Source organism: Cygnus atratus, chromosome 16 (assembly GCF_013377495.2).
Source record: "Cygnus atratus isolate AKBS03 ecotype Queensland, Australia chromosome 16, CAtr_DNAZoo_HiC_assembly, whole genome shotgun sequence".
In the NCBI taxonomy this organism is placed as follows: Eukaryota; Metazoa; Chordata; class Aves; order Anseriformes; family Anatidae; genus Cygnus; species Cygnus atratus.
Genome location: NC_066377.1, coordinates 11,821,065 through 11,836,053, shown reverse-complemented (window position 1 = coordinate 11,836,053; position 14,989 = coordinate 11,821,065). Strand labels below are relative to the sequence as shown.

The window sequence follows — 14,989 nt, the reverse complement described above, 5'->3', positions numbered from 1 at the left end:
GCACAACACCCAGCAGCCCCGGGAGTGAGGCCTTCAGGTGAGGGGTTAGTGGGCTGCAGTGCTCCAGCTCCTCTCGGGAAGCTTTGTAATTGTACTGGAGAGAGATTTCAGAGCAAGGCTTGTCCCTGAGGCGCAGTGCTCCTGCGTGTCTGGCCCAGGCTGGTCAGCACAGCGCCCACCCCAGCGCTGCTGCCCCGAGGAGCCCTGTGCGCGGGGAGGGAAGGTAGCGGGAGGAGATGCTCTTCCCTCAAGTCAGCCGAGCCGCAGCTGCTCGGCCCAGCTCTGAAGCTCTCAGCTCTTTGACCCTCGAGTAATAAAATCGGAAAGGAAACCCTCTGATTTCCTGGTTTCTCTCCGCTAGCGAGAGCCCGGCCGTGGGGGAACCCGTTGAACGGTCTCGTGTCACGCAGCTGAGTTGTCGTGAGGCGACGCTCTCGGTTATGGGAGGGGAAGGGGAGGAAGCTGCTCAGGCCAGGGCTGAGCTGCCTGCCCCAAACGCTGCTGCTCGTTCTCACGAGTCTTGGTATTCACGTTTCTTTATTCACGGTTCTTTCCTCTGCGCTTACAAAGGGCCAAACTTGCCTAAAGGATCCGGCCGGGAATCCCCTTTTGGGGGCGGCCGCTTGGAGGTGTGCTGCACATCGGCGCAGGTATCAGCGGAGCCGGTTGCTAGAGCCCTGTGGCAGCCACAAGAATAAACGGGACGAGCTGACTTTGTGGGCGGCAGATCCGTGAGCAGTTCTCGACGGGCATCGTGCGCGTGTAACCACCAGCCCTGAAAGGCCCTGCACGGGGCAGAGGTGCGGGCCTTGTGTCTGTGGGGCTCCCCCAGCCTTTGCGCCGCTCCCAGCAGGAGCACATCTGCCGGCAGAGCACGTGGCTCCCTGCTGCTGTCGTGCTGATGCGGAGCAGCCGTTCCTGGGGAATTACGTGAGAAATGGGAGTATTTCCCTTACCCGTTCCTGTGCCAGAACAGCTCTCCTTCCCCTTGCCTTGCTGGGGGAGGGGGGAGCAGTGGCTGCTTTTAGCTAGAATTTGGTGTGTCTGTGTGCGCTCGGGGCTGTTTGGGATGCTAAAGGTGTGAGGTTTGTGTTCCCGACTTAGAGGGAGCCTGGCCGCAGTCCTGAGGACGGAGCCGCGTGGAGGTGCGCCCTGGCCTCTCCCCAGCACTGGTGTTGTCTTTCACTCCCCTGCACGTAGTCGAGGGGACACTTCTCAAGGGGAACTGTCAGCTGAGAGCCGCAGCTATTCTTCTAGGGGTCACTCGTGTTGGTGTGCTGGCTGCCCGGGGAGAGACCAGGGGAAGTGTCTCCCTCCTTCCTGGCTGTGGGAGGCCGCTGCCCTGCTGTGTGGGAGGTCACGTCAACTTTTCCTTGCTGATCTCTTGATCTGTTGGGGGTGCCACCTCGTTTCCTTCTCTGCAGTAGCTGAAGCCTTGTGTTGCGTTAAAACTAGGTGTGTTTTTATGTTGGTGACAGACCATTTCCCCAGGGATGTGACGTTTCCGTTCTATCTCTGGGTGCAGCTCTTGGCCCTTCTCACTGGGGTGCCTAATGCCAAGGTCCCGCTGGACTGGCACCGCAGTTACAGGAGCCCGGGGCTGGTTCGGGGCGTCACAGAATAACTGAGCTAGGAAAGGACCCATAAGATCATCAAGTCCAACCATTCGTGGAGGACCACAGGCAGAAAATAATGCAGAGCAGGCCTGGCACTTAACAAATACACGTGTGTATAAATATATGACCTTGGAATATAAGACAGCCCTTGGCATCCCGTCCCAGTTCATCAGGCAGTAGGTATGTAGGGGCTGGGTGGTGCTGCAGGGCAACACTGGCCAATGTCTCATGCAGACAAGTCTGCAGGCATAAGTGTGTGTGAGCAGGGGTGCCATACCACAGATCCCAGCTTCCTCGTGACCTGTGCACTCTTGGCTTTGGTTCTCTTACCCCTTCTTCCTCCGTCTGCTCTCTGAAAGCACCACGTATTTACACTGTGGGCGTTCGATTGTGTTTAGTTGTAGTCGCTTACGTGGGGATGGGGACTTCGGACTAAATTGTCCCACTATTGGAAAACTTTAGTCCAGAATTGGATTTCTGGGGTTTGGTTACTCTGTGCTCGGGAGGGCGGGTGAGGACATCGGTGTTGCCTACGAGGGTAAGTACCTCCGAGTCTGCAGGGTCACTGTTACGTTGTAGTGCCTGTACAGTAACAAACACCACCTTGTTTTTTTTCCAGGGAAGGGAACGACCCTGGGGATTCTATGAAAATCACCTACAGCGAGCTGCTGCACAGAGTCTGTCAGTTTGCCAATGTCCTCCGCAACCAAGGTAGGCGGCCGGAGCAACAGGAGCGCTGAGGACTGGGAAAGCATTAGGCTGGTTTTTGACACTGGGTCTGTTCTCTGCGTGGCTGCTAGTCTGTTGAGTAATTCTGTGCAAAGTGCTTCACTTCTCCGTTGGCTTCCACAGCTGTAGAGGAGGGTATAGGCAGGTTTGCTCTGCACGTTCATCTCCAGTTCTGTGTGTGAAAGCTCGTCAGTGCTGCTCATGTCAGCTGTACTAAGGAAGAACCTGTGCTCAAAGCTTCCTGCTCTTGGACTTTTCCAACTAGCAGTGGGCACTGGTTACATTTCTGCCTCCTTCAAGGGACTGAACCTGCCTGATCAGAACGTGGAGCATTCATTGCAGTCGCCTTACAAGAGCTGTGGGGCTTGAAAGGCAAAGTGCACGTGCCTGATGTTCCTGGACAGGCTGGGGCTCTCTTTCTGGTCGCCACTGGCGTAAAATTCCTCACGTTTCAAGTGTCTGCCACGGCTGCGTGGGCATTGCTGGGAAATGGCAGTGGAAGCTCATGCCTGTGGACGCTTGCTTTGGCCTGGAGAGCTGAGGTGTTCCACGCAAGGCTGGTTCAGCTCTAGCTCCAGCTGAAGCTTTATTGTGTGTATATAAACATTGACTTTCCTGTGTAGATGCTTCCTTTGATGTAACGTGTTCGTTTTGATGAATGACATGTCCGTTTTCCCTCCACAGGTGTGAAGAAAGGAGACAGAATTTCCATCTACCTGCCGATGATCCTGGAGCTGGTGATAGCCATGCTCGCCTGTGCCAGGATCGGGGCTCTTCACTCCGTTGTGGTAGGAGCAAGCCCTGCGCATCGCTCTCAGTGCAGGGCTGTTGGGGGGGAGCAGCTCCTGGTTTTAGGAGGGTGAGGAGAGAAGCTGGAAGAGCTGAAAAGAGGGGCACTGACCATAAGATGGATGGAAACTAAAGTAATGCTCTGTTTCCTAGCCCTCTTCTGCACCATGGAATGAGCTCCTCTAGCGCTCTCCATCGATGCTGGGTGGTATTGTTTATGGTGGGGGAGCAGCGCAGCTGCGGCCATCCCTGTTGTGTCGCTTGTTAACTTGGTCGTGTGGTCTGTCAGTTTGCAGGTTTCTCAGCGAACTCTCTTTGTGAGCGGATTCTTGACTGCGGTTGTTCTCTCCTCATTACGGCAGGTAAAACGTGCTTCAGTGCCCCTGACCCTGAGCTGTTTCTGTTGGCTGTCTGAAAGGTCTGTATTTTAAAAGCCAGATGTGCTTGGAATTGGGAGAGAAAGGGGCGGTGCTTCAGCTGAGCTGCTGCGAGGCAGTTACGCTGCTTGTAGCTGTGCTTGAGCACTGCTTTCCCCTTTGAATGTACAGCCGAGCATCTAAGCAGCCCGCCCACTTTGTCCTGTACAGCATGATGTCACCAGCTGATAATAACATGTTTCCAAATGCTTCTCATCCATGTTTCTCTCCAAAATAAGCCAGATGTTTGCAAGATGTGTCATTTATGGGGCAGTCCAAATATGAGGATTCCCTCCCTTCCCAGTTTCTAGGAAATTCCTATCTCAACTCCCAACCTTGTAAAGCAAAGAATACGGGAAGTGGTGGTGTTTGCATGTAAGCCCACTGCGTTTTCCACAGCTGTTTTCTGAGACAGTGCTGTTACTATTAACAGATCCATGGCATGGAAAGGACCCGCTAAACTTTACAATCTGCGTTCTGGCCACATTGGATTATTCCCCCAGGATATCCCCAAGAGCCTTGTCGGGTCAAATCTGAACCTCTCCCAGGGAAAGAATTTCACCATTTCTCTTGGCATCCTTTTCTCTAGACCAAAGGGGTGTATTAGGAAACCTTTCCCATCAGCTGCTTGTCGTCTTTCCCTCCCTCTGGTGCATGAGTTCTGCTCTGCCCTCGTGAAGCTGCCTGTTGTTTCTAGCTGTCCCAGGCTGCCTTGGCTGAGGAGCCTCTCTCAAGTTTTCCTTACTGTTTCGTAGATGCCTTTTATCGAGGAGACAAGCTGGTCAACTTGAAGCAGATTGCAGACGAAGCCCTCCAGAAATGTAAAGACAAGTAAGTTCAGATTCCTTTGTGAGAAGGGCATTTACTGGAATCTGCTCCCCCACAACTGGGAACGGAAACTTTTGTAGATTGGCAGACTGGAGCAGGTCTGACACAAGCTGCAATAAGCCTTTCAAAAGTAACACGCAGTTCAACTACCTTGTCTTAAAAATATTGTCTTTAAACTTTGCCCTTGTCCATTCTGACCTGGAGGCCCACGTGTTGGATGGGAGGATTTGCTGGAGATGTACTGTATAATCCCAAATCATTGCAGCCCGTGGCAGATCTCCCAGTGCTGTAGCAGCAGCTTGTAGAGCGGGAGGGAATAACACACCTCTGTACACAGCACGCATGGTCTGACACAATGCTGTGGTACATGCTGAGATGGGGCTTAAATCTTGCCTAAAAACCACTTGTTCTACAGTAATGAAATAGAACTATTTCAGCTCTGGGAAATGGCTGTGTAACAGGAAGCAGCACTTTAATTGGCATGCACCAACGTGTGCTTAGGATCAGTGCCTGGCTGCGCTCAGGTGCGTGGTTAAGCTGCTCCATTTTAAAGAAGTCTTTGCTGAAATACTGGTACGTCACAGGCAGGCAGATATCAGCACATTTTACAGAAAGGGAAATAAACAAGGTGAAATGACTTTGACAGTGACCGCATCTGTAAGCGTGGCACACTGGAGACCACACCTAGATCCTTATACTTCCACACCAAAACTTCCTCTTCTGATTGCTCTCCCTTCTTCATTGACGAGAGATGCAGGTCACGATAGCAGATAACGTTCCTTGGGGGTTGGGATGGGGGAAGACAGGCATTGGTAATGACTTGTTTGTAACCTTCTGTTTAGCAGGCGAAGTGCTCCTGGCTTGGTAAGGTAGAATGAAAGCAACAAATTTGTAGAAGAATGTTGTTGACGTTGCTGACGGTGTGGGCACACGGGCAGTGTATGATGCTTAAGAAACGCAGCTCAGGGCCTCTGCTCTGCTTTCAGTGCAGCCCTTAAAACCCCCGAAGGGCAGGCTTCGCTTGAGCAGCCCGCGCTGATGGCTCCTTTCCCTCTACAGGGGCTCCCCTTTGAAAAAGTGCATTGTGGTGAAGCACATGGGGAGGGAAGAGGTAGCAGCGGACGGGACGTGCAGCAAGTCTCCCCCTCTCAAAAGGCTGTGCCAGGACGTACAGGTATGCTCCTGGGGGCTGGGAATGGGGGCGTTTTGTCTTCTGTAAGTCAGAGCCCAGCAAATCGCTCAGTGTGAAACCACTGGAGAGCTTCCCTGGATGCTCCCGTTTTCTGACTCCTGTTCCTGCTTTCTCCCTGCTTGCTGTTGTTGCTTTGTGAGCGGTACGAAGAAGGGTTCCTTTGTCTTTCCAAGATCCCTTCCCTGCAGCTTTCTTTAACACCATCACTAGCTGCCAACCTGCGGGATCCCTGAAAGCACAGCAAGGCGCAGCTTCCCCAGGCTGGACGCTGCTAGGACGAGGACAAGATGGTGTTTTCCTCTCTCCAGGGAGGGACTCTCTCATTTTAATCCTGTATCTATCTCCCCTTTTGTGCAAGGAGCAATGACTTCCTGCACTGTAGCTGTGACGGTGGGAACAGGAGAGAGAAGATTTGTTCTTGGGGCCTGAGCCCAGGCCCCACGGCAACAATCGTAAGCTGGGAATAACGCAGTCACTGTGTAGCTGGCACAGGAACTGTGTCAGCTGTTGGGGCTGGGGCTTTCCCTCGCAACTGAAACCAGATGAAAGGATGTGGGCCAGAGATGTGTGGCGAGATGGGGGTGGAAGGAGGAGAAGGTGTCAGGAGTCATGGCATCCTGCTGAGCTCCTGGGGCTGGGCTCAGCCCTGCTGCACCTGGCAGCCAGGTACTGCCTTCATCCTCCCATCACCACCCAGCACTAACAGCGTGCTCCATGTCACGTGGCATTGTCTTCTGTCCCTAAATGTTTGGCAATTCCTAAATGTTTGGTAATTAATTCACAGCGGTGCATCGAGTTGTCCCTAGGTGCTGGGATAGATATGGCCCGTGCAGGCTGGCGCTTGCCCAGAGATGGGCTGTGGTTGGGGGATGCGTTTGATTGAGCTTTGGGCTCTGCTTTCAGAGGGAAGGTCCCTGCACATCCTGGCACAAGCCCAGCAGATGAAGTGTCTTTCGGTTGACTTTGCTTGTTCAGCTGTGTTAATTTTACTGGGGTGTCGCTCACTGTTTGCCAGCCTGGCCGTGTTATGCTGGCCTGCCTTGCCCCTTCTCTTGCTAGGAGAGGGGGGCTGCAAAGGGATGGGAAGATGGGAGCAGGCCGGCATTTGTTGTGCTTCCCCAGCTGGGAAGCTGCGGTGCAGCCAGCCCCCGTGCTGCTGCTGCTTTTGGTGATGTGAGGCTACTGAGCGGCCTCCCGGGCGGAGGCAGGAGCAGGGCTGCCTGTTGTTACCCTCTGGGTCTTGCTGCTGTTCTTGTTCAGACACTTTAAAAAAGATCGCCCTCCCCCGTGAGTGCACTTTTACTGTTCCGTTGCCTGTGTAACGCCGTCAGGGTCTGCGTGCCTGCCCTGTGCTTCTGTACCCAGCTGGCCCCGAGACCTGCCTGGAGGTGACGGGTACCTAGGGAAGGTGATGGAAGTGGTAAGGCTGCTGCTTAGAGCGCTTCTCCTGGCCTGGGTGCTGGGGCGGTGCCCTCTCCAGCCTGCCAGGCCGATTTTTCCAGCTCCTTGCCTGCAAAGCCTCATCTGGATCCTCCGCTTCTCAACTTTCACACCCTCTTTGTGGATTTTTAACAGGAAAAAAAGGCTGAGAGCTCACAGAGACTCCATCCCAAGGTATTTACGCACAGCTCTGCCTTTCTCCCCTCGGCACCTCCCCTCTCCAGCCCTCCACCTTTCTAACCGCTCCGGCTCTGCGTGGCCACACGTGCCCCCCTAATCGGGTTGCCAGCAGTTGCATGTTAGCGATAGATCTCACTTGCTGCTTGGCTGCAGTCACCGGGCTCTGCCTCCCTCTGCCCAGCGGCACGGGAGCGATGAATGAGGGCGGTCGGGGCACTGCGGGGGCTCTGACGGCCTCTGGAAGGAGAAGCAGAGGGTGAGGAGGTGCATGTGTGCAGGGCTGCTCGCCTGCCTTCCGTTTCCTCTTCACTGGGAGCAGTCCAGCCCCCTCGTTTTCTTTCACAAAGGCCGCGTGGCACAGCCTGGGGTTAGCGGCACCGACTTCGCTGCCAGAAGCAAATCTGCTTCCGTAAAGCCACCTGAATGCACATGAGCGTGCTGGCAAGGTGAAGTGCAGAACCACTAGGACTTGCTGCCAGCTCTAGGATGACGTTTTACCCCTTTTCCTCTAAAAGCAGTTCTCGCAATGTGCTTCCCTTCGTCGCAAGGCTGGCAGGAGTCGCGTGCAGCTCCCCAGCCCTGGCGGTGTGCTGGGGGCAGGAAGCCTGGCGCTCCAGGGCCCGGACTCTGCTCGTCGCGGCCGAGGAGCTGCAGCCTCAGGGCCCCACGTAAAGCAAGCACAGGCCTGCCAGCACGGGTGCTCTGCTGGAGCACCTGGAGAGCCCGGGCTTGCGTGCTGGGATGGGCTGTTATTGATCAGCATCACCGCGTGCTGTTGGAGGCTCAGGTGTTCCCCAGTTCTGCTGGGGCCCCTCAGCATCAGCCGCCCCAGGGCCTCGCTGACTGCCCAAGTGGGATGCCTCCGGAGAGTGCTGGCTCCTGGCCTGGCTCCATCGAGCTCTAGTTACCCAAAAACCTACCTAGATCAGGGCAGCCCGGCTTGCCCAGCTCAGGTGTGTGGGGCGGCTCTCAGACTGCAGGCACCTTTGTCTCTGCTCCATCCCTCAGCTCTGGGTCTCCTTCCTTTTTAACCTGACAGCTTAACCGGGTCGGGGAGAGGCAGCACGTCCTGCTGGGCCCCCTGGTTTGGGAGCTGTCGGGCAGGCCTGGTTCCAGGGGCTGTGTGCTGTGCCGCAGCTCTGATCCGCTCCGTGGGGCGGTGGAAGTTTGGTGCTAAAGCTGAGGGGGCCTTGAGGGAAGGGTGCCGGAAGGTGACTGCCGGGCTGCTGCGAGCTGAGCTTGGGAGTGTTTGCCGTGGTGCCTTGCTGGGAGCTTGCTGATGTGCCAGAGGCGTGGAAACTTCTCTCCCAGGTAAAGAAAGCCCAAACAGGTGCCCTGGGGATCCGTGAGAGCTTTCCCAATGGCCTCAGCTATGCTGTGCTGTCAGCGAAGGGCCGGAGCAGCTGGTGTTCCTGCACTACGTGCGCAGGAGCCGCACGCTGACCACCGCTGCCATGTGGCTGTGGGATCCCAGCGCCTCCAAACGGTGCACGCACAGCTTTGGGGATGCAGAGAGTCACTGTGCCACCCCGTGGCTGCTCTCTGCACGGAGATGCTCCAGCTGAGGGGATTTTGAGGTGCAAGACTGGCAGCACTGGCACTTGCTGCCCTCAGGCTGCTTCGTGCAGCCTGCAGCTCGGAGCCGCTGGGATCCAGCTCACTGCTGAGGACCTTACACCCAGAAGTCCACCTGACTCGACAAGTGCCACAAGCAGGCCACCGTGTCTGCTCAGCCACAGCATCCCGCCAGAGCCAGAAGTTCCCTTTACCCACGTTTCCATCCTGCTTTGCTGGGGTGACGTCCTCCTGTTTGCGTTTCTGCCCCTTGGATCAAAGGCGCCCTCCAGCCCTGTCCGCTCGTGGGGCGGTCTTGTCCGAGGGGCAGCCTGGGGGCTGTGCACGGGCTGTCCCACACCACGGGCCCTTGCTCTTCCCGGAGATGTGTCCCAGCTGTGAGCTGGCCTCCCGGTGCTGAGAGGCTCGGGGTCAGCGTGCCTGGCCTCGCGGAGGTGTGCAAAGCCGGGGGTCTGCTCTCAGGCTGAGGAGCGCTGCCCGCGCGGCTGTCCCCAGGCTCCTCCAGGGAAAGGAGAGAAGGTCAGGTGGATTCGGGTCTTGCACTGAACCGTGCCATCCCGGAGATGGAGCCAGCCAGCGCGGCTCTCGGGGTGACCTCTGCCCGTCACCCACGGGTGCTGGTAGCCCCATTGCAGCTCTGGCACCTTTGGGCAGCTGCTGCCGGGTGTTTCCGTGTCAGGGCAGTCACTTCTCATCAGGGTAATTAGCTTAAAATCTGGATGTAACAGATTTTCTGGGCTGCGGGGCCAAACGGTATGAGCCTGATGCGTTTCTGTTGGTCTCGGGTCGTGCTGCCATGGGGGTCACTGCCAGGTGGCCAGGACCAGGGGCCACCAGTGGGTATGTGGTGTGCTGAGGCTCGCTGCTTTGCTGTCTGACTGCAGCTCGGAGGCAGGAGAGGGCCTGTTTGCTGTGGGAGCGCAGAGCAGCTGGAGCTGCAGCACCTCTCCTGGCCGCTCCTGAGAGGGGTTTGTTTGTGTTGCCAATGGTTCGGAAAATCTGCTTCAAGTCTTGCAGCCAGACAACGTTTAAAGGTTTTCCTTGCTGGCTGCAGGCTGAGAAAGGAGCTGCTGGAGTGGGAGTTGCAGCTCCGATGCACGGCTTGCAGCAAGCAGCTCTGGGCAGAGGCCATGCTGTGAGTACTCTGGGCCAAGAGGGGTGACGAGGTTGGGGCTGCAGCCCCCTCGTCCCCTCTCTCTGCTTTTTGGGCCAGGGCTGTTCCTAATCTTGTGCTTTTCTCAGACCCCCTGGAATCCAGGCACAGACATGTGGTGGCATGAGCTGGTGAGCGGCGCCAGCACGGAGTGCGAGCCCGAGTGGTGTGACTCGGAGGACAAACTCTTCATCCTCTACACCAGCGGCTCCACGGGGAAACCCAAGGTATGCCTCGCCTGTAATGCTGAGTTACAGCAACCCCTCGGTGGTGGGAAACAGCGAGGGTTGTGCTGGCAGGCCCCGGTGGGCAGAGGAGCTGTGGAGGGGCTCTGCTGGTTGTCCTGCTCAGCTGCTCTCGGAGCTCAGGGGACCGGTGGTGCTCAGCTCGGCCCGGGAGGATGGGGGCCTTGGTGGAGCTCGCCCTGACGGTGCTGTGCCTTCTCCCCGCAGGGCGTGCTGCACACCGTGGGCGGATACATGCTTTATGCTGCCACCTCCTTTAAATACGTCTTCGATTACCAGCCTGAGGATGTGTACTGGTGCACGGCTGACATTGGGTGGATAACGGGCCATTCCTACCTCACCTACGGACCCCTGGCGAACGGGGCGACTAGCGTGTTAGTAAGTGCTGGGCAGCCTCTGGGTGCCTGACTCCAAGGAGCTAGAGATGGTGGCGCTGAGCTGCGTCCCTGCGTTGCTCTGTGATAACGCATCAGGACGTGCTGTTCTCCCTCGTGCAAAGCCCCATCGCGCTGTCCGCCACGTCACAGTGCGCTGTGCTCTGCACAGAGAGGTGGCAGTCCCCAAGGAAGATGTGGGCGGCTTCCCAGTGGTGCTGGGGAGCGCTAGGCTCTGCGTGGCTTCTGGGTGGTTAGTTTTGCAAATGCTCCCGTGTTTCTTTCCCGTAGAAATGCAGGCCTTGTGTACTGGGGTGCCAGGGTTGCTGCAAACTAACGTGAAAGCTGGACCAGGAGCCAGGGAGTGATGTTGTTGACATCTGAGGTGGATCTGGCAATCTGCATTTAATTCCTGTGCCTCTATCTCCTTTGGCAGCGTACAAATCGGGAACCAGAGGCCTGTGTCCGAGACTCCCGTGAGGAAATGCAAACAGGGAAATGTCATGCTGGGAGAACCCTTCGTAGTAGGGTTCTGGGTGCTTTTGGTTGTGGTTCCCTCACTCTGTTTGGACCGATCACCTGTGCCACGTGATACAGGCAGTGTCATTTGGGCTGATGGGACCGCATCACTGCGAGAGCCACCCAGCTGCCCTTGCTGGTAGGGTGTTTTGGGGGACAATTGCTAGGACACCAGCAGCAGGAGGGTGCTAAATCCATCCTGAGGAAGCAGTACAAAGAGTCCTGAACTGGACTGGTTTCACGCATGGTGCCCCTGGCATGCCTCTGAGGACACTGCTGGGGTCCAGCTGTTCTCAGCTGCTCGTGCTCGAGAAGGTGCCTCGGGTCGCTGGGAGGGAGCAGCAAGGATCAGCTGTGTCACTGCCCTCTCTCGCTCAGTTTGAAGGTGTCCCCACCTACCCGGACATCGGGCGAATGTGGAGCATTGTTGACAAGTACAAGGTGACCAAGTTCTACACAGCACCCACAGCCATCCGGCTGCTGATGAAGCACGGGGAGGAGCCCGTTAAAAAGTGAGTCAGTCCCCGCTGGCATGGGGGCCCCTGGCTCTGGCGTAGCTTCCTCTCTGAGCAGCGGCTTCCCCACTGCGCTTTCTGAACAAACCAAGACCTTTTGCCTTCAACCCAGCAGCTTGCAGGCTGTGTTGCTTTGCCCCCAGCCCTCCCTTCAGCATGGCGCTCCAGAACAGGCTCTTCTCTTTCGCCATGAGCTGCAGATCAGCTTGGAGGCTGCGGCTTTTCCCTGCTCCCCACCCAAAGCTCACGGAGGTGGGCTGGGCCGATAGCCCCTCTGTGCTGCAACTTGGCCAAGGGAAGGGAAGGAGCAGAGCCAAGTGGGGACCTTGCAGACACCAAAACCACAGAGGTTTCCCCTCTTCCCCCACGGGTGAGGGCAGAGAAAGGGCTGAACCATTGAAACCCCAGGTACATTAGGGAGGCCCAGGGATTCCTGCAGGCTCTGCAGTGCCATAGGCTCAGCTGCTTCCGTCCGTGGCCTGCTGAGCCCCTGCGAGCCCCCTCCTCTCTGCAGGTACAGCAGGAAGACTCTGAAGGTGCTGGGGACCGTTGGGGAGCCCATCAACCCTGAAGCCTGGCTGTGGTACTACCGTGTGGTGGGAGAAGAGAGGTGTCCCATTGTGGACACGTTCTGGCAGACAGAGACGGTGAGTCCTCACCTGGGTGTCTCTGGGACTTCTCTTGCCCTTGTGCTTCTGGCAGGCAGCAGGGTGTCTCGGCAGGTTTGCTGTGATATTTCTGTGGTGCTATGGGGACTAGTTGTTTTGCTTGCCCAGGAGCTTACTCCTATAGTGGCTGGTGTAGCCTGCAAGTGTTGGTTCCCCTTCTCTCTCAGGGCCTCAGAGAGTCCGTGGGGAGACCTCAAAAGGTTCCCTGCCAAGGTCTGCTCTGAACCCTGTTCTCTCTGTTTTCTCCAGCATCTCCAAAGCTTTATGCCCAAACATGGGCTCCCTGTCCCCCGCTGTATCCTCCCCAGCAGGCTGGCATCACCTAGGCTCATTCCTTTTTGCCTCCCTTTACAGGGTGGCCACATGCTGACGTCTCTCCCTGCTGCCACCCCCATGAAGCCAGGCTCTGCTGTGAGTACTTTCCTTCCTCCCCGGAGGGAAGGATCCCCACTCCCTCTAGTTAGCACGTTACAATGCCTGGGCTCACCACCCTGTCTCTTTGCTGTCTGGTCCCCATGGCAGACGTTCCCCTTCTTCGGCGTGGTCCCTGCCATCGTGAACGAGTCGGGGGAAGAGCTGGAAGGAGAAGCAGAAGGCTACCTGGTAAAGAGGGGCTGATCTCCCCCACCCTCCCCTTGTCTGTCCCCCACCAGCTCCAGGACGTTCCCGCTACCGTGAGCACCTCTCTGCTTACCCTGGGCCCAAACAAGGCACCCTTTGGGTGGCAGGAGCTGCCCTTCACTGGCAGTTCTGTGCTGTGAACAAGCTGTTCAACTGATCCATGAAAGCACTTGCACACACGGGCAAGGCAGGAGGAAGGGAACAACTTGTCAGCCAAGCTCCTTTCCTTATGCCAAGTGTGGAGAGACTTTCCCAATAGATTAGCACAGGGCAGCAGCTGAGTGTCATCGCTTAGGGCTGCCTCTGCAGCATCTCTGTAGCTGCACAGCACTGGAAAGACCAGGTTATTTTCCCTCTCTTTACAAAAGAAATAGTTCATAAAATCCCTGGGGGAGGTAGAAAGCAGCGTGTATTACCGTGGCCTTTGGAAGAGCTCCTCAGTGAGGTTATGTTAAGCTCGACAAGCCCTGGAGCAGTGTGGGAACTGAACTTGCTGGCCACTGATGGTTGAATTAGACTTAGAAACACTGACCAACAGCAGAGGCCGAGAGCTGGCTTGGTTAAGAGTTGGTTTTGCTCCCACTGACTCAGGTTTGCATTTCTCCTTGTAGGTATTTAAGCAGCCCTGGCCGGGAATAATGCGCACCCTGTATGGAAACCACCAGCGATTTGAAACCACCTACTTCAAGAAGTTCCCTGGGTACTACGTGACAGGCGACGGTAAGGGGGTCTGGGTGGCGTGTGGGTGCAGAGGCCTGAGGACAGCAATTAAAATCTTGCAGTGCCCTGGCCTTAGGATCCCTTATCGGTTGCTCCGAGGACTGGCACTGCTTCCTCACGCTGTCATTTCTGGTTATTTTTAGGTTGCAGGAGAGATAAAGATGGCTATTACTGGATCACAGGGCGAATTGATGACATGTTGAATGTTTCTGGTAAGAACAACTTTTGTCTTCAGTGGGAGCCGGTGCGCTTTGCGACGCTAGTTAAAGAGCCGCCTTGCTTTTATGGGGGACAGCTCTGCACCTGTGAGCCTGCCCCGCAACCTGTCCCCAAGTCAGACAAGCCTGAAACTTGGTGACTGTGGCTTAGTGCCTCCAGACACGGTGCACTGGAGGGAGGGAGCCTTCTGTAATCTCTTAGAGGAGGTCCTCAACCAGCATATGTGCTTCTGTGTTGGAGCATGTGGGGCCGTGGGGAATCTCAGTCAGGGTGGGCAGGACCTCGCAGTCTCTGATGCAAGCTGTAGCTCCAGGTAGGGCTAGCGTCAAAGTTGCATCAAACTGCTCAGTGCTGTGTCCCCAGAGACAGAGTTTTCCCTCCAAGTCCAGCTCCCTCTCAGCCTGTGCTTTGTTTAATCCTGCGGCCAGAGACAATTCACAGACCTGTTAAAGAAAGAAGCCTGAAGATGGGAGGGAGAACAGCCGGGGAGGTGGCCTTGCTCTGCAGCCTGTCCTCCTGGGAGTGATGCCTGGCAGCCTTCTGGGGCAGCCCAACCACTGCACTGCTGAAATGAGTTTTCCAGCTGTTTTCCCAAGGAACTGGAACCCGACCTCTCAAACCTACAGTTCGGGGCCTTTTGGGCTTGCAGAGCTCTTCCTGCCAGCTGCTGGGAGGCTGCAGGCCCCCAGCCCCACGCAGCTCTGCGAAGCACTGCCGTTCTCCTTCCAGGCCACTTGCTGAGCACTGCGGAGGTGGAGTCAGCCTTGCTTGGGCACGCCGCCGTCTCTGAGGCTGCGGTGGTCAGCCACCCGCACCCCCTGAAAGGGGAATGTCTCTACTGCTTCGTGACCCTGAAGGATGGCCACGAGTTCACCAAGAACCTGGCAGATGAGCTGAAAAAACAAGGTAGGAACAGCCAAACGTCTGGGAGGCTGTGTAGCAGGGAGAGGGAGGGCGGTGCTGGGTAGGCAGTGGAGGGGTTAAGGGCTTGGGCGCTTAAGGGTGCGTGTGGTCTGGGGAATGCAGCATGGACAACTGTGACAAGGTGCCCCCTCTGATTAGAGAGCACGGCTGGCAAAGACTAAAATTAGTTCTGCCGGCCTTTGGCTGCTCATGTGATGCCATCTCTGCCTCTCGGGAGCTGGCGGCCGTGCCGAGGACTGGGGTAGCCAACGGGTTGTTGTTTGCAG

General features: G+C 56.5%; 1 protein-coding gene across 2 annotated transcripts in view; it reads left to right on the top strand.

Moving 5' to 3' along the window:
- ACSS2 (acyl-CoA synthetase short chain family member 2) overlaps positions 1–14,989 on the top strand; it is a 33,060-nt gene that overhangs the window by 15,281 nt on the left and 2,790 nt on the right. Inside the window, exons 3-17 of one of the 2 annotated variants that reach the window (XM_035547934.2) lie at positions 2,236–2,327; positions 3,030–3,133; positions 3,424–3,496; positions 4,306–4,381; positions 5,438–5,552; positions 7,146–7,184; positions 10,008–10,145; positions 10,371–10,541; positions 11,435–11,568; positions 12,086–12,218; positions 12,594–12,650; positions 12,762–12,842; positions 13,472–13,580; positions 13,724–13,792; positions 14,529–14,705. In XM_035547934.2, the coding sequence (XP_035403827.1) occupies positions 2,236–2,327; positions 3,030–3,133; positions 3,424–3,496; positions 4,306–4,381; positions 5,438–5,552; positions 7,146–7,184; positions 10,008–10,145; positions 10,371–10,541; positions 11,435–11,568; positions 12,086–12,218; positions 12,594–12,650; positions 12,762–12,842; positions 13,472–13,580; positions 13,724–13,792; positions 14,529–14,705 (1,568 nt within the window). The remainder of the gene's footprint in view (positions 1–2,235; positions 2,328–3,029; positions 3,134–3,423; positions 3,497–4,305; positions 4,382–5,437; positions 5,553–7,145; positions 7,185–10,007; positions 10,146–10,370; positions 10,542–11,434; positions 11,569–12,085; positions 12,219–12,593; positions 12,651–12,761; positions 12,843–13,471; positions 13,581–13,723; positions 13,793–14,528; positions 14,706–14,989) is intronic. The other variant, XM_035547936.2, reaches the window with a different exon arrangement.